The sequence below is a fragment of the Chironomus tepperi genome, unplaced genomic scaffold, assembly GCF_022539635.2.
Source record: "Chironomus tepperi strain 1889 unplaced genomic scaffold, CSIRO-AGI_Ctep_v1 contig_73, whole genome shotgun sequence".
NCBI lineage: Eukaryota > Metazoa > Arthropoda > Insecta > Diptera > Chironomidae > Chironomus > Chironomus tepperi.
Window position 1 is genome coordinate 1,784,419 of NW_027226195.1, and position 22,642 is coordinate 1,807,060.

Sequence of the window (22,642 nt, forward strand, 5' to 3'; positions counted from 1 at the left end):
ATTGCACAAGTTTTAATTCGTTTAAAAGTCTATCAACAAAAACAGTATGTAATTAATTATAGATTGATTCGGTGAAACTGGTTTTTTGACGTCATGGAATCATACACGGAAATGTTATTTGCATTTTCAACTTTTTTCTCGTTATGTGAGAAAAGTGAGATTTTGTTTAGAGTTTTAAAATAAATTTAGACTTTTTTTTAATTTTCATTGAATTTTAAATTTTTTTTAAAATTCCTAAGTTTTTAAAATTTATTTTATTTTTTAAATTTTTTTTAAAGTTTTTTCAATTTTTAAATTTTTCAGTTTTTTAGAAAATTTATCAATTTTTAAAATTTAAAAATTTTTTAGATTAAATTTTTAATTTTAACCTAAATTTTTTAAAACTAAATTTTTATAAATTTGTTAAATTTTTTTAAATTTATTTAAAAACTTTTAAAGTTTTTTTTTAAAAAATTAGAAATTTTATTAAATTAAATTAAATTTTTTTTACAAATTTTTGTAAGTTTTTCTACGCATTTAAGCAATGATTGTACTTGTCTGGGGTGATTTAAATTATTTTTAAATTTTAAAAAATGGAAGAACTCTTAAAATTCCACAAAAACAGTTTATCACCATCTTAAACAGTTTAACCTTATTATCACAAATTTATCCATAAAAACAATCTACAACATTCCTAATCAATCTCAAGTTTCCGGAAGCTTCCGACATTTTCAAAACTTTTCACATTTTTACTTGCACTAGCTTTTTCCATATCAATATCAAAATCCATTAAAATCTTATAATACTCTGAATACGTTTTGACTAACTCTCGAATATTCTCGACTTCCTTGTCCCCACAGTCATCATTAAAAGCTGCCTTAACACTCTCATCGTCTAATTCCGATACATCATTAACAACATGAAATCTCTTCTTCATTTTATCCGTTAATAAATATTTCATCATATTTACTGCCTGTGCAGCAAATTGTGGCACACCAATGATGATAATATTTTTAACACTCAGTGGAAAAACTTTGAGGTTAGTCAACGCATCGAATGATTTTTTCATCGATAATAGTGATAAATGGCTAACTGTTGTATTTTTGCAGCTATTAATATAGTTCATTCCACAAATTTGAGTTTCCTCTTCACTAATTAACATCGGAAATAAAATACATTGCAAGTTCATTACATCATCGCCATTAAATTTATTTGGATCGCCAAGACTACTCGTAAAAACGGCATTTCTGCGTCCCTCTGCGTCCCTTTTCTTCATTATTTTGATAAATCCAGCTTCATAAAGTTGTAATGCACGCTCGTAATCCTCATCTGACAATTTGAACCAATCTTCATGTGTTTTGATAAACACAAGACATTTTTCAAACTGTTCGAATGCATTTGTCATTGAATATTTACAGCAACGGAGGTGCGCGAGTAGATGAGCATCGGCTATACATAAAATAAATTGAAATTTAATTTAAATTATTATTAATAAATATTTATCTTACTTGGATTGCATCTTTTAATAAACGGATGTTTACTAATCCACTCTCTAAACTGCGCCAATGACTGACTCTTACGACTTTCATCTTCACCAAAATTAATTTTAGCTTTTTCTGTGAAAAATGAACTCAATTCAGACATTTTTTTATTTTATTATTTATGTTACTGGATATGTCAAGTGACGAAAGCTGACTGAGAGATTATTTTGAAAATGTGCAACAAATAAATTATAAAAAAAATCACGAAAACATTCTATCTGGTTGTATTTGTGAATAAAATTAATAAATGCTGTGAGATAAAATCGTGAATTAATTATTCTAAGAATCTTGTTTATAATTCTATTGGGAAATCTGTCCCGAGCAGCATAGCATGCTCGGAAGGTCACCGCTGCGTCGCCATATTAACGGTGAGACTCAATGCTACCTTGACGCCTCCGTGACGGCTGATTTCAACCTGATTTTGACGCTTCCCCGAACTGTGTCACTCGGTCAAAATGGGAAATCCAGTTCTAGTCATAGAATCACGATTCAATACACTTGTGTGTGTTAATAAGTCTAATTTGAAGTAATGATAAAGCACAATACGAAGTAATTGAACTATATTATACACATCTCATCGATTTTTCATTTCTTTCCGGTAATTTAGAATAATTGAAATTTTTTCATACTGAGATTTTATGACTTGCTAGTTCTAACTTGATTTGGTTATTAAAATTGTTAATGAGTTAATCAGGTGGGGTTAATCGGGGGCTGGTAATAAAAGGATTATGGATTAACGAGCATCAGAGGGAAGGGGAGCCTGGGAGGGGACTTCCGGGTCAAATGCACTTCTAATGCAAACACGAGCATCTACTTAATCACATTTCTAGTCATTAACTTATTTGCAGTTTTGTTAATTATATTCATAATTAATTAATGGCTTGGTTTACGAGAGTGTCAATAATTACTAAGCATAAGCAGTAATCTAATAATAAAAATGATTAATTTGACTAACAATTTTCAATATTTCTGGTTAAAACTGCTTTTGCAATCTGAATAAATCGATTAACCGATAAATTCTGACTTCCTATATATTCATCTTAAAGTCATAAAAGCATAATAAACTGTTTGTCCCCATTTCAAGTCACCTCAATGTCTCCTACAGGTTGCATTTAAATAACATCGATGACTTGATTCTTCGTCACACTATTTAACATATTTTATAATACTTTTATTACTATCCATACATAAATGCATCACGCCACAGCATGTCTCGACTTAAATCACTGCAATTATAATTTTTCATACTCCGTACCACAAATGGTAGTATTTAATTCAATCAAATGATCAAAAGTTCATGGAAGATTGAAAATAAAAGTTGAAAGATTCGAAAAGAAGCATGAAGAAATGGTGGAATCAAGCAGTTAACTGCCTACATAAATTACTCACGTTAAGTCGCACAGACATATGTGTGTGTGTATTTGTAAGTACATTTTAATATTCACTACTTCTATCATTATTTATTGCATTGAGATATTCATACAAAGATATTAAGGTACAAAAAATGGGATAGAAAAACGAGAGAATGAAGGAGAATTTTGGCAAGGGATGGGAATTGGGTGGGAAATGTGAGCTGGAAGTGTTGTAGATGCTTTGGAAGCTTCTGTGCTATCAGCATATTTGATTCTGTCCCAATTAGGCAGTAAGTACGCTCAAAAGGTCCCATGTGCCATGTTACCATGTGTCATGTTACCATGCGGCATGTTACCTTGTGCCATGTTACCATGTGTCATGTTACCATGTGCCATGTTACAATGTGCAATGTTACTGTGTGCCATGTTACCATGTGCCATGAGCCATGTTACCATGTGTCATGAGCCATGTGCCATGTTGCCATGTGTCATGTTACCATGTTACCATGTTACCATGTGCAATGTTACTGTGTGCCATGTTACCATGTTACCATGTGCCATGTTACCATGTGCCATGTGCCATGCTATCATGTGTCGCGACAAATACTTACTGTCTGCTGATTATTGAATAGATTTGCACCTTACTAGACCACTTATACATACTCTTCCAATTCTTAATTCCCTTATTACTTGCTTACTCCAGCTTAATATTACAATTGGTGTTAATATGACACCTCTTATCAGCTTACTCCAGCCAACTCTAATTACCTCCCCTTGAATCCCAACTTCTTGACAGCATTACACCGCTGAAGAAAGAAGATATTAAAGTACATAAGAGACAAAAGCTTAAGAGATGATGCTGCCTAGATGAACCCACTTCTAAATACATTACTTTGCAAATAAATGGGAGAACCTTTTTGACTTCTTATCATTTTCTATTCATTTTTTCTGCAAGAATTAAAAGAGAAATTGAAAGCAAATAGTCACGGTTTTCAGTATTTTCTTGGAATTTTAATCCCGGATGATACATGAATGGTTAGAGTTGAACAATGAGGGACTGGTGGAAGTAGAATTGAAGCTTTAGATTCAGATTGGTAATACTGATGGCTTAACAGACAATGGGCAAGGTATACTCATCCAAATGAGCTTCCTCATGGGTATACCTCAATAGATATAATTGAAAATGCTCCTTGTCTGTTCTAGCATGAAGATCCAACGATAAAATACAAGATTAACCCAGCTGTATACCGAAGTTAGGCCCGTCTAGCTCTAGATCAGTGTTATCCAAATTGTGTGTCGGATGCTACGTGCGATCTTGGTCGTGGCTGGATAAAACTACTCTAAATCCTCTCACTTGTGCTATCCGGGATCCTGTCCAACCACTGCTCACAAAATACTTTAAAATTCATAAATCAGCAAACTACCTTTGCCTTGAAAAATGAAGAATAGTTTTCACGACTTTCGATAAAATAAAATAGATATTTAGACATGCCAATATAAACTAGAATTTATTGTTGACATGATTTGCATCCAAAAAGGGAATTTTTCTGCTCGATTACAAAAAAAAATTATTCCCTCCGCATTCTCTCGCTCACTTGAGTAATATTGTCTTCAAAGGCAAAAATGTCAATAAACTTCTTTTCTTCTCTTCTTTCACTGCCACAAATCTATTCATGCACACGTAAGCGATTACTTTTTACGTTTTTATTTTGTATTTTTTTTTATTCATTTTATGCATAAATGATGCATAGACTACATTTTGTGGAAGAAAAATGATTCGCGTTATTCAATACTTGTTGAATACCTTGAAAATAAATATTCTAAATGCATAAAAATCGATAATAGCGAAAAAAATTGTGCTGTATGTGCTGATTGTAATTTGACATTTATGATATGAATGAATTCATTATGAATTGTGGCTTGCAATTTAGAATTTGAGGATTTTTAAGAATTTAGAAATTTTCCATTAAATTCTAAAAATAATGACAAATTCGACTTGAAATCCGACTTTAAATTCCTCTCCAAAAAATTTCCCAAAAAAGCCTCAAATCCCACAGTCATTCAGACAACAAAGTTGTTCAAGTACAAAAAAAAGTCAAGAATGATGTTCAAGTGCTCTTTTTTTGTGTGTTTGAGTAGCATTGATTTTTTTTTCTGTGTTGTATTTCTACCAAGAGCGCAAAGAGGAAGGATAAATAAAGGAAAAAAAAACGAGAAGAGGAAGAATTCCGACAAATATTTACTAATGTGAACACGTGAAATGATAGCGATGGCAAAAAAAGATAAACAATTTTTTTTATATTTTTGGATTGTGTAATGAAAATAATGAAATGTATTTTTATGATGCGGTGGTCATTTTTGGGTGGTATTTTGCGCTGTGGAGATGATTTTGCAGATGCAACCTAGTCTTCATTCATAGTAGACTGTGGGAAATTGGTAATGGACAATTGGGATGCATACCAAGCCTACCCGAGCAACACAATGCAGCAAACTGCATTTTCCTACGAAAAATTTGATTTAATTCAGCCGTCACGTTAAAATTAGGTCAACTTTACTTCTTACCGCTTATACAGCGACATATCGATGCTTTATAAACGCAAGGATCATGTAACCGAGTCCGTTACTGTCTTGAGTAGTTCCTAGTCGTCACTTCGTCAACTTGATCTACATGGCTGCCTGAACAACCTAAATTATAATCTTAATTACATCCATCAATTCAATAATTTAAAAAAGCATCAAAAATACCAAATCTAGATTCAATTCAAATTCAATTCATCAAAAGATCACAAAATTCAAAATTAATCACAATCTTCTTATTGATAATACTCAAACTAATGCTGACCAATGAGTGATTGCTGTCATTATCAAACAGGTTGATTATTAGAAGCTTATTGACCAAAAAGTATCAAAAATCAATGCACAAAAAAAGAAACCGCAACATTCGAAATCTTCTAGTTTAATTTATCATTCTGGATATGAAAAAAGAAGAGAAAATGATTTCTGTTGTCTGTCCAGCCGCAAATCAATCATTCTCCTTCACCTTTAGTGAGTCAAGCAAGAGAAAATTTTTGCATTTGAAAAATGCTAAAAATACAAAGTTTCAAATTGCGATAAAAATCTCAAATTCCCATAAAATTTCTGGCGTGTCTGTTTAAATATCATTTATTATCTGCAAACCATCCTCAAATACAGAAATTCTCACCACATTAGCTTAATGTACTTCAACAAAGAATTTTTTGTAAATATTTTAGTTAAATTTTCATAACAAAAGAAAATGTTTTTAAAAAGCGAAAGGATTGTTCCAAAAATTATTCACCTTTTTTTTTTAAATTACATCATTCCACTTAAAATGCTTATTTATATTTGTGAATTCATTTTCATTCATCTTTATATCAACAAACGTGCAATATTTGTTGTGAAATTAGCATTGCTAATGATGCTCGGTGATTTTGTCCATATATCGCATACAGAATGCCGACAGAAAAATAAAAGCTTTAAATTGAGTTAAGGAATTATGGTGATTATATCTTTTTTATGCTAAATTAACGGCATGACATTTTGCTTTCATGCTGATAATGATAATTTTGAGGAAATTAAGAGAATTGGATTGGTTTTGAGTTCTTAATGATAATTCTGAAAAGCACAAATCGGTTAATGGATCAAAAATCAGACACCAGGTTGGGGTGAATTTGACTTGGTGCTGGATTTAGTTTGATTTTGACACTTTATTAGAACAGGATCACAGAAGCCTGGTGCCGGATTTTGGATTAATTAACCGACTTGTAATCGTCAAACACTTCAAAGGACAGTACAAGCCTGGTGTCAGGTTTTTGATTGGTTAATCTACTTGTAAGGTTCAGACACTTCTAAAGTACAGTACTGTACTTACTGTACTTAATGATTTTATATGAAAGTATTTTTTATTTTATATATGAATGAATTTATATGAACATACAGTGAGTACAGTACTGTACTTTTGGAGTGTCTGACCTTAGTCGCCGTGTGCTATTCGGAAATTGTTTTAGAATCAGAATGTAATTAAGTTTCTCAGATCGCGTGAGTTTTTTTAACGGTAGCTTGAGAATCAATCAATAATGACATAGCTAGAAGGGTCTTGTAAGGTCCATACCCGTTTTCATTAACTGATGTTCTTTCTTTTTCCGTAAATTCTGTGCGTATTCACCCAATAAGGTTGCTTTAAATCCATCTTAGTCCATCAATGTCAACATTCAGAACTAGGAGCGTACTTTCAGCGTATTCAGACTACCCAGCGTACTCAGGTTCAAATTCAAATTCTTTTACCCCTTTTTTTGGAACAAATCTTCAATTTTCTAGGGTTTTTCGTGGAATAATCCCAATTCTATCCCTAACACATTGTGATTCCCGATGTTGCTCATAAAATCAAAAAAATTCAATTTTATTCATAAGCATTCTCATTTAAGTAAACATCCTCATTGTCTCTAAGGAAGTAAATAAATTCACACGCCAAACCATTAAAAAAAATATTTAAAATACCTCGTGTTTCTCAAAAACCTAAAATATTATCATCTTAAATGTGACTGTTTAAACTTTTGTGTCGATTGAGAAACAAAAATATTTGCCAAATATCAACATTATTGTCAGAAGTTGACAATTTAATGTCAATAAATAAACTTGTTATATTTATATTTGTCCTGATCTTAGCTTACTGTTTAATATTTAAATTAAATACACAATAAAATTTATCAAATTTGATGAAAATCCTCCGATATATGATGTAACTTAATGCATTTTAAGTGTGCGCTTCAGACACAAAAGAAATAAAGCTCATTAAAGCATCAATCATGTGATTAAGATTCGTAAAGATTTTTTGCCTTCAACTTTATATGTCGTTCCGGTCTACCAGACGTCTTTACGCTGCTAGTCAATAAGGCGACATTTACATATATCATTAAATATTCAATCTAATCGTTAATCTTTTACATTATGAATCTTTATTTTTTGTTACTATCTTAAATGACATCACAAAACATCTTATTGTTAGCTTTATACACGAAATCTACAAGCTAATGAATTCATGGTTGATTGAGTTCTGTAAACATGAGTAAATATGTGCACAAAAATTATTAACGATAATTGGTTGTCAATGGAAATATAAAAATTTCGTTTATGGATTTTTTTTTGAATAAATTTTTTATTATTTATTGTGATCAAATTAAATTAGAATGTCATAATGATTTATGTGATAGGTGAAGATTTCTTGGAAGATGTGATTTATGGAGGAGTTCTGTCAGCGATTTTGATGAAATATTGAGGATAGTTGGTTATTTAGAAAGCAGTAAATGTCAATCAAGATTTTAGAATTTTTAGGGTTTGGAAAGATAAGCTTGTGGAACTGATAGAGATCAATTAGTTACATAAAAGGGAAAGGTTCATGATTTTAATAAATATTAACCTACTTTACTTCGTTGTATGAGGTACACTGGGTCTCTATGTCGCCCGATGTTATGGACTTTAGCATCATTTTATCCACATTTTATTAAAGAATTTCTCATTATGTGGCCAATTGGCTAGTTCTTCACACGGGGAATATGCATCACTGTTGTGTCATTTGATGGGTTCAATTTCCACTATAGTCCATTTTCTCGATAATTATGTAGAATATTGCCGATATGCCAAAGAATCAAGGGGGACGTCTGAATCCTTAACTTCAAAAGCATCAAAAATTAATTGAAATCCTCCCTCATGGTGTCGTCAGAGTAACTTTGCGTCTTACCGGACCCCTGGCGAACATGATGCCATTTGGATTGTCACTTAATCATAGAAATGATATTAATTATAAGTTTCCAAACATCTGGTCGAGTATCATTGCTCTGTCCAAGAAATATTTAAAAATATACATCTTTTGATGATGCAATTCCGTAATTTTAAATATTAATCTCACCATATAACTTCGAGGATTACAAACATCCTATTTTAACACATTTAAGGCTAAGACAATAATTTCACACTCCAATAAATTTATTTAAAATGTTGAACATCTCTCCGACCTAGAAATTTTTCCTGCTTTTAAAATAATATATTGGTAAAGTGTGGCGAAAATTTCTTAAAGACATTGAGCAGATGTGCGAAAGAAAATTTCTTTATTTTTCCATTTTTTCTTATTCAATTTCCTTTTCAAAAGAAAAAAGTTACTTCTTATTGCACTGATCTCAATAACCCACATTTCACTTTTCAATTCTCACATTTCAAACAAAAAAACTCACTTGCTGTTCTTACAGTTTATTTTTTTGTAGGTTCTGCAAAAAATTTTCTTATTTAATCTTAAAATCAACACGCGCTTGGCGAATGAAAAAATTTAGAAGTGAATATGTGTTTTTTTTTTGCACAAATGAGATCAGAATTTTTTCTTGGAAACTTGATCACAAAAACTGTTTATAAGTTTCAAAGATCTGACTTTTCACTGTGTAGAAATTAAAATTGTGCAGTTGATTTAGTGAAAATTTTCTTTTTGCCACTCTAGAATGATGTAAATCTTTCTTCAATCTAATTTTTTTTGATGGTTTGTTTATTTAAATTTCACTTTTCTTTACTTAACAAGTTGTTTTAAGCAAAAAAGGTCGAATATTTTTAATTCATGGTTGATGTAGGAGATGTTTTGGTTAGAGTAGAGCAGAGTGTGATGTTGACTTGAATTTTATATGGAATCAAGTTGACTCGAGTAAACTTTTTATACAAAATACGAGTCGACTTCGAGTTCTGGACTGTTTACTAAGGATATTGGTGGATATGATTCGAAGAACAATCAATTGCGAGTCTAGACCTAATCTGTTCCTGTCCAATATATTTTCTAATATTAAATTGAATTTGAACTGAAATAACGACTCAGCTAAGGGTTCTTGAGATTTAAACCAAGATTTGCCGCTTCCGATCTCGAGATATATTGAAGAATTCACTTGAAGTCTCAGTATTGGTTTCGATAACTTGTCAAAACTGAAACTTCGGGAAACCAAGTCTAAGCTTAGACATAGGAACAATTTCTGAACTACTCCTGGTTTTTAAGGTAGTTTGTCATGCAAGTGACTAGATTTGTCCTTATTCTGTCTAATTTAGATCTCATATGTCTTGTACATCAATCCTTTCAGTCAATTGAAATCGCTATTAAAATACAAACAGATCGTACCCAGACTCAAGACTATTCGGGCTAAAATTGAGATCAGAATTTCCCGAAGTCTTGGTTTTTCCGAGTTTTTGAGCCTGAAAGCAAGACTGAGACCAAAACTGAGCCTGAAACCCAAACCGAGACTGAGACCGAGACTGATACCTGAACTGAGATCGGGATCAAGACTGAGACCGAGATTGATATCAAGACTACATGGACATTTTAATCCCAAAGTCTCAATCTCGAAGAACCCTCAACTAAGATAACAACCCTGCATCCAATAACAACATTGTATAACATCCAACGTGATGAATTCAATGAATGTACAAACTATCACTTCATAAAGAAGAAAAATCACTCTAATGTTTACATCAGTGGTCGATTGATTATAACTGCACACATGACCTCACAGGCGCACACATCTAAAATTAGTCTTCCTGTCAAAAATATCAATAAAAAAGTGTTTTTATTCAAAATAATTTTTTTTTATCATGCACGACACAAGCTTTAAAAAAAATAGTCGACAGTTCATTAACATCTGGTAATATGAGGCAATAATAATAAGAAAGATACAAATATAAATATCAGGAAAAAAATTATCTTATAATATGAGTCACTATAACATCAGTGAAAGATCAAAAATAGAACAGAGAAAATTAATGTTCAGCATAGTTGTTCACAATTTATTTTCCTTTCAGTCGCTTGCTGATGCGTTAATTCTTATAAACATCTAAGTTTTCAATTTCTCATCATGTTTTTCATTTTAATATTATGAAAATAAAGTGTTTTTTTTTCTTTATGACGTTTTATTAGTTTTTGGGGTCAAGCGTTCTCATATCTCCCCCGTTTACGACTTGATGGTGTCATTGTGCTTTATTGACGCCTCGTAAAAATTAATCTTTAACACTTAATTTTTTTATAAACTATCATAACAATATTCTGAGCTTACAACATCTTGTTGATTTACATATTTAAAGTTTCTTCTCTTATCTCTCGTCTAGTGTTCAATCATTAGTGATGATTAAGCAGAAAAAATGTATGAAAAAATGTAAAAATATCGGAAAAAGGATTTAAACAATAAAGATCTCACCTTTAACAAAAATAAGTTATGCAAATCTGAGGTATAAATGAGGTAACACAACATTTATATCAGGTAGAATTTAAGATTTTATTGATATTGAAGTGTTTTGGATGCTGATGGGGATTCTGGTGAATCATTTTGAGAATTTTAAGATTTTTAGAGTTGCTAGGGAAACAAGTAAGCAACATATAAGATTGAAAATCATGTATTGTTCTCGAGTTGACTAAAATATGTTAGAAATGTTGGTTCTTGAGACCTAGATCACATGGAATTTCTTAAAAACCTGTGCTGCGACAAATCTGACCCGCAGTATTCTCTGTCTCGGAATCCATCTGGGTATCGGTCTCTTACTTACATACTTACTTCGCTGGTCGTACAGATAATGTGTAATTCATGGCCTCCCTCAGTTGGTGCCTGAAGATGGCTCTAGCTCTGGCTACCGCTTGTGTATCGGACTCGGTTTCGAAAATTTGTCCAAAACTAGATTTCGTTAAACCCTAGTTAGAACAAGGCATCAATTAGACATTAACTTGCCTTTAACTGGCTAAAACGTTCTGTTGTAAACTAGAAGGACAACGTTGAGCAGCACAAAATTCTCATAAATGATACCTGATGACCAATAGTAATAATTGTGTCGGAGCTGTATTGAGGGATTTATGAGAGTGGGTTAGGGTGTTAGTGCTCTTTTTGTACAAATTTCTTGAATTTGCAAATTTTTCAAGAAAAATCTAGAAAGCTTAAAAAGTTAGGTTTCCTGAGTCGCAGCATGACGCTTAGCAACCAGTGATGTTCAAAAAATTGAGAATTATTAACATTTTGTTGAAAAAATTGAAATTTATTAATATTTTGTTGATATAACTCATCAAACCTAATATTATGAAATTTCATCGACCTTGTCTATCATTAAACAATCAAAATATTCTCTTACTTGATGTAAATTAAACATCACGTCAGTTTATATACCAAAACTGCATTGACCTGTCTTCTTTGATCTAAAAAATGCTTTAAAAATCAAATACAGAATTAGATATTCAGATTGAATATTTAAAATATGTTACAACTGTCTATTTATTGTAACCACATGTGCAATAAACACATAATGTAATGACCCTCACCTTGATATTCTCCCTTTGATTCTCAATTTATTTACTCTCGTTTTGTAAAATTAATTAAAAGTTTTTTTCATATTTTTTTGCCTGATTTATTTTAAAGCAAGAATAGTAAACCTTTATTGAAGGGGTTGAATGTTTAGCCAACAATTTAATTAATGTTTTTTTCTTTCTAAAATAATTAGTGAGAGGCGAAAGGGATTCAATGATGAGGCTCCAATGTCTCAATTAAATTTTCTCGCATTTTCTTTACTGTTATATAATTGAATTAGCCTCAGACCAGAATGAAATTTGATATTATTTCAATTACTGTTGATATTGATATTTATTTGTTGCATATTGTTGATGATGATGAGCAAATAAAATATGTTGTAGGTAAAAAAGGGGTTACTACTAGCAACTGACATTAAAGGTTTTTTAAATAGATGAATGAGTTAGTGGAATTTTTGTTGTTGATGGGAGTTGCGTTGATATCAAAAATGAAGATATAGCTCTAAATGAAGAGCATTTTGGTATCTAATTAGGTCTTTTTTCGGGAGAATATTCATTGAATTTAAAATAGTCCCGATCGGCACGTATTGAAATGTTGTCACCACGGCGACGAGGTGGCAGTATACTGAGAGCCAAGTGGCTGCATCTTGGCAAATCCGGTTGTTTTCGCAAATGTGCCGATCGGGTATGTTGTGCCAAACTTGCCCTGTGCGAGTTATGAGGCATAAAAAGACAAAGTAAGAGACATTTGGACAAGAAAATTTGATCTCACCATGGAAACATAAGTTCATAGCTGTCAAAAACTGAATGACTATCCGATGGACAGCCTAATTAAAATCCAAACTTTTAGTGCAGATTGTGAGTCACAACAGCTAGATGGCGTCTTGGTTTTGTCTTTAGTGTGTTAATTATTGTAGCGATCATGGGTCCTTTTTTGAATCGGATGTACTAAAAACGAAGTTCGCAGCTTCCCTTTGTAGACTACTTGCACTATTCTTCTCAATAGTGCCTCCATTGTAAGTCTATGTTTGAGTGGAATCCCTGGCAAACCTTCACTCATTAGCTATCATCAGACTACCACAAGCATTGTAATGTAATCCGTAGCTATGAATCTTGGGATGAGCTGAACAGCTAAAGTCAATTTTCTTATAAAAAGCACTAAACCTGCAACTAATTAACTGACATAACCAAGCATATTTTATAATAATTTCTTAAAATCTCTCCCTCAAATGAATAATCTCACCAGACCTACATCTTGACTTTTTCAATTAATAATTCAAAAGTAACAATTTTCATGCTGCTAATAAATAATTAGCTCTAGTTTCGTTTCCTTAAATACAGTCTTCCGGTTCTAACAAGATTCTTAATTTACTCATCTTCACATGAGACATTAAAAAGTAAAAGTTAAATATTTTTTAATTCCTTCATGAAATTTTACTTCACAACTTTCATTAGCTCGAGTTCAAAAACAGACAATAAATCACGATGTGTTGGTTTACGGTTGTCAGATGAGCAGTTTGAAAATTGTTTGAATTTTTCTCACGAAAAATATATTTTTTTTTTCTCAAATGTCGGCATGGACGCTAAAAATATATTTGTGTATACAATTCTGAAGTTGAAGGAAAAAATGAGAGAAAAAAGTTATCAGCTGTTTGCGGAAATACACAGCATTTTATGGGTTCTTCTTCCTTCATGCGGCTTCAGATGCCTGCAAAATTATTTTATAAACAAAGTTTGAAAATTTCTCATTAAATTTCTATCTGAATATAGCGATAATTAAGAATGAACAAATTTTAAAGAGTAAATAGTCGATGATATCATGTTACAATTAAACATTATTATTATTATCATCATTATTATTAAAGGGGATGCTCGAAGCAAGTCAAACACTTCATTATATTTTCGGTCTCAATGTTGACGATATCAATCAATAAAATTTATTTTTTTGCGACAATTATACACTAACATAAACATGTGCATTTTCATTACCGCATCAATTCTAACCGCAATTTCAATTTTACCGATGTACAAACATCGATGAGCATGCACATCATGATGGACTTTAAAATTTATATGCAAATTGTAGAGTGGATAATGATAATGTTTAGTTGGTTTACTTTAGGGCTTTTTTTTGTTCCTGCAACTACCAACAACTGCTCTTTTTTTTGATTATTGCATGAACAATTCAATTTTTGGTGAAAATAATTTGGGTGAAATTTTTTGCTTATTACGTACGGGTTGTGCAAAAATTTTGTGGAGAGATGAATTTTTTTGAACCAGATTTAATGATGTCAGGAGGGTAATGGATATATTGATATTGAATATGTGAATGAATTTATATCTGAGTAATATGAATGAATTATTTTTTTTTAATGTTTGTGAGAATCATGTTGCAAGACCACCCGATAGGATTCATTTGGGGGTTCGTGCAGAGTGATATGTGCTGTTTAGATTTTTAAGTACTTAGCAGTGAAAGAGTGTGGTCTAAAGAGCAGAGAAAGTTGAAAACAAGGCTCACGAGTGGCTCTACAGTTGATAAAGTTAGAATTAACTTACTCTGCAAACAATCCCCTATGCGGAACTAAAGTTTGCTTTCTATCTGAACGTGTCACCTAGTTTGTACAAATTCTCTGTCAACACGTTCATATGAAATTCATTCTACACTGTACTGCATCATGTTGCTTTTGGATTGGGTCGTCTTGTTTGCCGTTGGATTTGTTAGTCCAGTTCGATTGCTTTCTTTGTACATATTGGGTACGAAGATCTTAAGTTAAAATCCTTAATATTCTTATCTAGATTGTGAAGCTACCAAAATTCGAGAACAGTTGCTTTAGATATGCTTTTAATCCTTTAAATTACACATCCCAGGACAAAGCTATGTTGCTTGCTGTGCATTTAATTGTAACAAGGATCAAGCCGGATCAAGGAATTCACTTTTTATTTGATCAGCTTCGGAATCAGATTCTAGTTTCCCCAATCCCCCTAAGAATTAGGTCTGAAGAGTCAGAACTTCTTCTTTTAATGGACGTCATTGCCAATCTACTCATTCCATACATAAAATTTACCACAATTCACTCTTATCTCATCCAAGACATTTGTTATAAAATCATTCTGACTAATTCTTATATTTTTTGCCGGTCTCCATACTCAAAAACCAGTTAATTTATGCAAAATCTTAAACAACACAATTCTTGCAGAACAACAAAACATTTTCAAATTTATTCAATCGTTTAACAAAATATTTTTTTAAATGTAGCACAGTCAGATATTATCAAATAACATATATTGCTGCATGTATATTCATAAATTTTCATATTCTTCTGATAAAAATTCAACAAAAATAAAAGAAAAGAAGAAAGAGCCTTCTCAGCCGCATATGAATCATCAATTTTGGTCGTAAAAAATAAAGCAGCGGTTGGTTCTTTCAACATTTTTTTTTTCGACATTAAGCACGTTTGAAATTAATTTTTATTTTGTTGTTAACTTCGTTTTGTTAATGTGACGGTATGGAGAACAAAAAATATTGAAAATATTGATCTTTTTTTTGGTAAACCACAAATGCAGGAATAAAGAGGTTATTTTATTGCATGTTCCATTTCGTGTACAGACTGATTGATTGATCTTAAAATTTGGAATAAGATTATTTTTGAATACTGAAATTTCAATAGAAATTATATGTTGGTTGGATGGTGATTGAGGTGGTTGTGATGCACAATGACACTTAATTTTGGTTCTTTGAATTAGAGTATGGCAGGACTTTGAGATTTTGGACTCCAAATGTCCAAAAAGGCTCTTTTAACTTGAAGTCTAGAATCAAAAGGCAGATTCAGCATTCGACGAACTTTAAATTCGACAATGTATCGCATGCACCTTCGTCAAGGAACTAATAAATAGTATCTTGGAGTCCAACCAACTCTGACCTGACTATGACATTCTTTGTTGAAAGCAACGCATTAGCTTAGTCATAACTTTTTACAATCCTTTGACTGGAAATTATCCAGAAATTGTAGCTGCATGCTTCATTACCATACTGGGAACGTTAATCCTATTTCCATTTGCAACTTCATTAGGGAACGTTCGACAATTACGTCATATTGTCACATTTAGGGGGGTTAGGCTGGTGAAGATGAAGTCTTGCAATTTTATTATAGAGTATACATTTTGAATCGTGATTTTGTTGCAAAGCATTACGGTAAGGGAAGGGAAAGTCTAAAAAAGCTATTCTTAACGTTACTTAATCCCCGAATGTTCGCTCAATTCTCCAAGAATCACTCTATAAATCAACATAAAATTGACACAAGTCTTTCAAGTCTTTTTTTATCTGTCTGAGTCTCAAACCCTTTTAAACCATTTTCAAGGCTTTAATACAGTGGTGCACAACCTTTTTTATGCCACGGCCTACCTCAGTTCTTGAAAAACAGCATACATACCTGAGATTTTTTACTGTACATTCGTGTGCCGCAGCACATCCGTATGTTGCAGCACAGTAGTGTGCCGCAACACACAGATTGCCCATCACTGCTTTAACAAATGCAACTTTACTGACATAATGCTGACTGTAAAAAAAAGCTTTATTGCTCATAAAATCCGCGATAAGGTCTTTTGCTGTTTTCTCCTTTTTGAATCATTTCTTGTTAATTTTACACCTACACGGAAAGCAATCGAGTTTTGTTATAAATTTAATGCACAGACTCTCATTCAAGATGAAATATTGATTTTAGAAATATAAATTACAAGAACAATATTTGAACAAAAAAGTAATTTTTTTGGCAGAATTATGAATCGAGCTAAACCTACAGACACACATTACTACAGCTAATGCATTTTCAATGCCAAAATCTTTTCCAAATGGAACTAAAAAAAAAGCCAAAATTTACGACGTGCTGATTGTGCAGAGACATATTTTTTTCTAAGCACTTGAATAGAAATTTATTGCATTTGAGTAAATGTGATGAAATTAAATTGATGTGATTTCCATGACTTTAAGTATTTTAAATTTAATTTGAGGCTAAAGGTTTTCATTTTTCATTCCTGGTATTTTAATGACGCAATTTGGATAAGGTTTCATATCCTTTAAACATTTTACATCCCATTCAGCCTACATCAAAAATTAATTTCAAATAATTAAATCTCCCATTTATAATGGACGTAAAATATTAATTAAATTGAAATAAGAGAAGATTCCCATTATATCCAATTTGTGCGGTTACATAGGTGTAATTGTTTACGTTATGAACTTTATCATAACGGCACGATAATCAATGGTCAATGGATGTGGCCTTGAAACAGTCAAATGTAATCGAGATGATTTATTTTGTGGGTTTTTCGAGTGTTTAATTTTTGGTTGGGCTTGATTGACGTCGTTGAGATGATGTTTGAGGCTGTTTGATTATTTTTAGATTGTGTCTTAAGTAATTTGACTTGATTGAGCTTTGCAATCCTTAATTTCGGGATGGATTGAAGCCTGAGCTGTCCTATCTATTCCATAGTAGCTCCTTGAAGCCTAGCAAAGCCGCCTGGTCGCTGAATACGTTCCTGATTGATTGTTGTGCTTGAAATTATGGTTGAGGTTGTGTAATTCTTAATTTTGGGATGGATTGAAGCCCGAGCTGTACTTTCTACTCTATACTAGCTTCCAGAAGCGTCATCAAACCCCATTATTGCTGAATACGCCTCTGGCAGCTTCAGACTCAGTGCCTAATGTTGTGTTCTATCTCATTTCTAACTATAACCCAAAGCATCGACATAATTGAGCCATCATCTACACCCCATGCAGCACATTGACTTGTATAGTACAATTTCCCTCAAATTACACCATTCTATACCTTTTTTTACCTATAAATAGCTTCAAATATATGTTCTCGATATCACTCGATTGTCATTTATCAATCATCCAAATATGTCTCGATTACGTGATCTAATGAACAAAAAAAATTGATAAAAAATATGCGTATATTCTAATCTATGAATAATAAAAGCAAAGAACTGCATGCACGTGAGGGAATAATTGAGTTTATTGGGAGAATTAATTAGTGAGAATCAAAGGAAAGAGCGTTTGAATATCGCAAAATGAGTACGACAAGCTTACTCTTTACGTTGTTACAGTACGTAAATTAGTTTGTCTGGAATATTAGTTGAAGGTGGAACCTAATTAATTTTTCGTTGCTGAATATCAGTTAAATTTCATAAATTATTTGCGTATTAATGGGTCAAGATATTAAAGATTTAGATTTGTCATATGACAGTGACTCAACAGCTTCTAATTCTATAATTGATGGATATATTGGACATGAAATTGAGAATAAGAAGCCATTACCGACAATAAGCACAATTGCGTTTACAAATTCATCGAATATTCAAATTGGTGATCGAGTTGTCTACAATGGACCAGTTGTTATTAATAACGATAGTAAAAAGTTAGAAACCGATGGCACAAATCCTGTCAAAATCAAGAAATTTCATATTTTTAATCTTAGTTTGAAGTCTATGCTCATAGCAGGGGGAATAGTTGTTACCTTTGCATTAGTTGTGTCTTTAACACTTACTTTCATGTGGGACAATATTAGTTCTTCATTAGAAAAGCCAAAACTTCCAGAATTAAATATAATTTCACGTGCTGAATGGGGAGCACTTCCGCCGACCGAAGAAATGACAAATTTGACATTGCCACTAAAAAAAGTTATAATAAATCATTCGGTGATGAGAAATTGCTATACTAAGGTAAATAAATGGGAATTTTCATCTAAATAAGGCAGACCTGTTGTCGTTCCCAAATTAAAAGATCCGACAGCCACAGGCCTGTAGTTTTAGATGAGCTATAAGGTTTAGCCTGCAATTCTTGGCCGATTCCCTAAACTTTTGCGTTATTTTGTAGGAAAGCTGTTCAGAGAACCTTAAAGAAATGCAAAATGTCCACTTAAAATGGAATTTTGGTGACATTGGGTTCAATTTTGTGATTGGGAATGATGGAAATGTTTATGAAGGTAAAAATGCACTAAAAAATTATTCCTCAAACATAAAATTTTCATTTTTTAAGGAGTTGGATGGGATATTCAAGGAGCACACACTGCAGGTGATTGAAAATTAAGATTGAGTCTTTGATTATGACTCAATTTTGACTAAAATTCTAATTTCAATATTTACACCCCAGGACATAACTCCAAATCCTTCGGAATATCAATCAATGGAAATTTCAACTCAGAAGTTCCTAATAAAAATCAAATTACAGCATTAAATCTCCTGCTTGAGCAAGGAATTGGTCTTGGGAAATTAGAACGTGACTATAAAATTTATGGAGGACGTCAGTTTAGGCAAACAGACAGTCCTGGTGAAGCATTTTATCAAATGATGCAAACATGGGATCATTGGTCTGACATAATTTAAAAATATCGGTGATTTACTTAGTAAAAAAATAAATATTTTTTTATATACGTAATAAAAGTGGGATTCCTCAAAAACTAGTAAAATGCTGAATTTTGAATGAGTTGAGAAAACTCTCAATTCTGAACAGCACTACATGCTCGATAGGCCACCGCTAGGTCGTCGTACTAATGGTAAGACTCGTCATTACCCTGACGGCCTCGTGACTTCTGAACTCATTGTTACTTTACCATATAAACAGTCAGACTCGAAGTTGACCTGTCGGCACCGTGACAGCTGATTTCATTGTTTTGTCGCTGTATTAACAGTTAAACGCGTAGTTGCCCTGATGGCACTATGACAGCTGATTTCGACTATACTTATCTGCTAAAAATCCAATTCGTCGCACTGTGCCCATCGGGAATATTACCTTAGTTGATAGTTTCACTGAGTATTCTCATCTTTAAGCCTTACTTGAGTAATTCCCAAAAGAACAATCTTAATTGAGAGTCCACAGAGAAAGAGATTCGATTATCAATATGATGAGCATTATCTGTCTGCTCCATAAGATTTGTAAACAAACATTCCTTAGTAAATTAAAAGTATCAGTCAAAGTCAGTTTGTTGCTTTTTTGTAGTCTTCGTTTATCAGTTTTTGTATTTTGAAATTCACAGCAAAATTTGCAATGGAACGAAATTTCAGTTTACATGATTTGAGTATTTCTATTTCTGACACAACTTACGACAGTGATTCGACAGAATCGAATTCTTTAGTTGAGGGCTATGCAGGGGACTCTGCATGTGACCAATTAGATAGTAGAATTAACCAGCCACAAACAAATATTAATGCACTTGCAGTCACTAGCTCATCAAATGTTCAAGTTGGCGATCGCGTAATATACAATGGACCAGTGACAATAAAGCAAGAATTTTGTTCCGATGGAAGTGAATTGAAAGACATTTCTGGAGCTCCAGAAGTGAAAAATATTCTAAAAAGTCATCTAAAATGGAATTTATTCATTGTGTTAAGCTTATTACTTCTTATGTTCGCACTGTTCTTAGCAAGCACTAAAATTAGCACAAAGACAGCTCCATCCACGACCAAAAAACCTTTCGAATTTAAGCTTCATTCTCGATCTGATTGGGAAGCAGCTAAGCCAAATGGCAGTGTTGATCCTTTTAATTTGCCATTAAGTCGAGTGATTGTTTGTCATACTGTGATGAAGAATTGCTTTACTCAGGTAAATTATTTTGAGGACATGCGATGAGGTGCTTCCTATAAAACGTATTGAATTGTTACAGAATTGTTGCTTTCAAAACATGAAGCAAATGGAGAGTCTTCATATGGGTCGTAATTACTCACATATTGGATATAATTTTGTGATTTGCAATAATGGAGATGTTTATGAAGGTAATTTAGGGCCTGAGAGGCACACGGCGTAGAAAATTCTTAGGGACGTCTTGAATTGCAGGCCTGCAGACAAAAAATGTTGATCTGCAGCCTTGGACGAACTATAAGGTGTATCTGAAAGCTGCAAGCTTGCACTTTTAAAATGCAGGAAATGCAGGCTAGCGATTCATGGTCCCAAACTCTAATAAAGTCCTGAAAATCCAACCTCAAGTCAGAGTCACGCCTTTTCTAAGATTTATAGTCATTTCTACGTCGTGTGCTTCTCAGGCAACCTTTAAATTAAATCACAACATTTTGATGAAAATAAATTGTATTTTAAGGGATCGGATGGGATTATGAAGGTGTTCATACCCGAGGTAAATAAAATATCCCCACAAGAATGTACAAAAATCTAATGCCTTTTACCTTTAGGACATAATCGAATCAATTATGGCATTGCGTTCAATGGAAATTTCAATCTAGAACTTCCTAACACAAATCAAGTTACTGCCTTCTTTACACTACTAAAGTTGGGCGTTGAACTAGGAAAATTAACACCGGATTATAAAATTTTTGGTGCTCGACAATTTATCCAAACCGATAGTCCAGGCGAGGCACTGTATCAGATGATTCAAACTTGGGATCATTGGTCTGAAGCAATTTAATTATTTTTATATTGTTGGATATAATAAAATTGAGAATTTATGATGTAAATTGCCATAAAAGTTTTACAATTAATTTTACGTCAGTTTCTATATTTGTAAAAGGGGATTCCCAGACAAATGCTGATCACTGCATGAATAAGAATTTTAGAGAGTTTTGTGCGATCGAGAGAGAAATCTTCTCAGTTACTCAATTTAAACTCGGAGATAAGAACACTAAGATGAAATTAGATTGAAATTGTATGAATGAAGCATTGCATGAATTAGTCTCGAATTGTACAAATCGGTTAAAAATCAACCCTCGGACCGTCGTGATTCTAAAGCAGTGCTGGAAAAACTTTTTGTTTTGATAAGCTTCGATCCGAACGCCAAATGGCATTTGGTTCATGGCATTCCCAGGTTGCCCACCACTGCTCTAGCTTGATGCCGAATTCAGTTTAAATCCTCTTAAGCCTCTAAAAGTACCCCGAATACGACTCTGCTGATCACTGACTTTATGCAGAACTTTAAATTTAATTTATATTCGCTAGAGAAAAACTTTCTGATAAAAAAAATATGAGGACTGTGTTGACTCATTGAGAGAATATCACACAAATTACTCTAGTTTAAGCTACATACTTCATTAAAAGTGGTCAACTAAGTTCAAATCACATCTAAAATTACTTATTTAATCGAAATTTAAACAAATTTTCCAACTAAATCTATAAAATTGCTACCTTAATCAATGGAAATGATAACAATCAGCGACAATTTTAGTGAAAACTCATTATCGTCAATCACAGCATCAAATTCGGATATTGATGAACTAGAGGAAGTGACTCATCTCCACAAAGATCAATCTCAGACATTCCAAACCCAAAATTCAACTCAAATATCGTCGAATATCAATTCAATTGGTGTTCAATCATCATCAGATGTTCATTTTGGTAACAGAATTGTTTGTAATGGACAAGTTACAATAACACAAACTAAAGAAAATGAGGAAATTTTGACAAATAATGTTGAGAAAATAATAAAAAGAAATTTTTTTCGAGATTG

The 22,642-nt window shown here is 32.5% G+C and overlaps 3 protein-coding genes across 24 annotated transcripts in view; 2 read left to right on the forward strand and 1 right to left on the reverse strand.

Moving 5' to 3' along the window:
* Positions 1-22,642, forward strand: part of trol (terribly reduced optic lobes) — a 188,114-nt gene that overhangs the window by 35,312 nt on the left and 130,160 nt on the right. The window lies entirely within an intron of this gene.
* Positions 614-1,650, reverse strand: LOC139100994 (alpha-tocopherol transfer protein-like). The gene is made up of 2 exons (XM_070653817.1): positions 1,488-1,650; positions 614-1,428 (listed from the first exon to the last, which is right to left on the reverse strand). Exons 1-2 carry the CDS (start codon positions 1,621-1,623, stop codon positions 674-676), a joined length of 891 nt encoding a protein of 296 aa, XP_070509918.1. The 5' UTR covers positions 1,624-1,650; the 3' UTR covers positions 614-673.
* LOC139100956 (peptidoglycan-recognition protein SD-like) lies at positions 20,168-21,656 on the forward strand. The gene is made up of 4 exons (XM_070653742.1): positions 20,168-20,757; positions 20,801-20,963; positions 21,284-21,319; positions 21,375-21,656. The coding sequence occupies exons 1-4, from the start codon at positions 20,239-20,241 to the stop codon at positions 21,605-21,607; spliced, it is 951 nt and encodes a 316-aa protein (XP_070509843.1). The 5' UTR covers positions 20,168-20,238; the 3' UTR covers positions 21,608-21,656.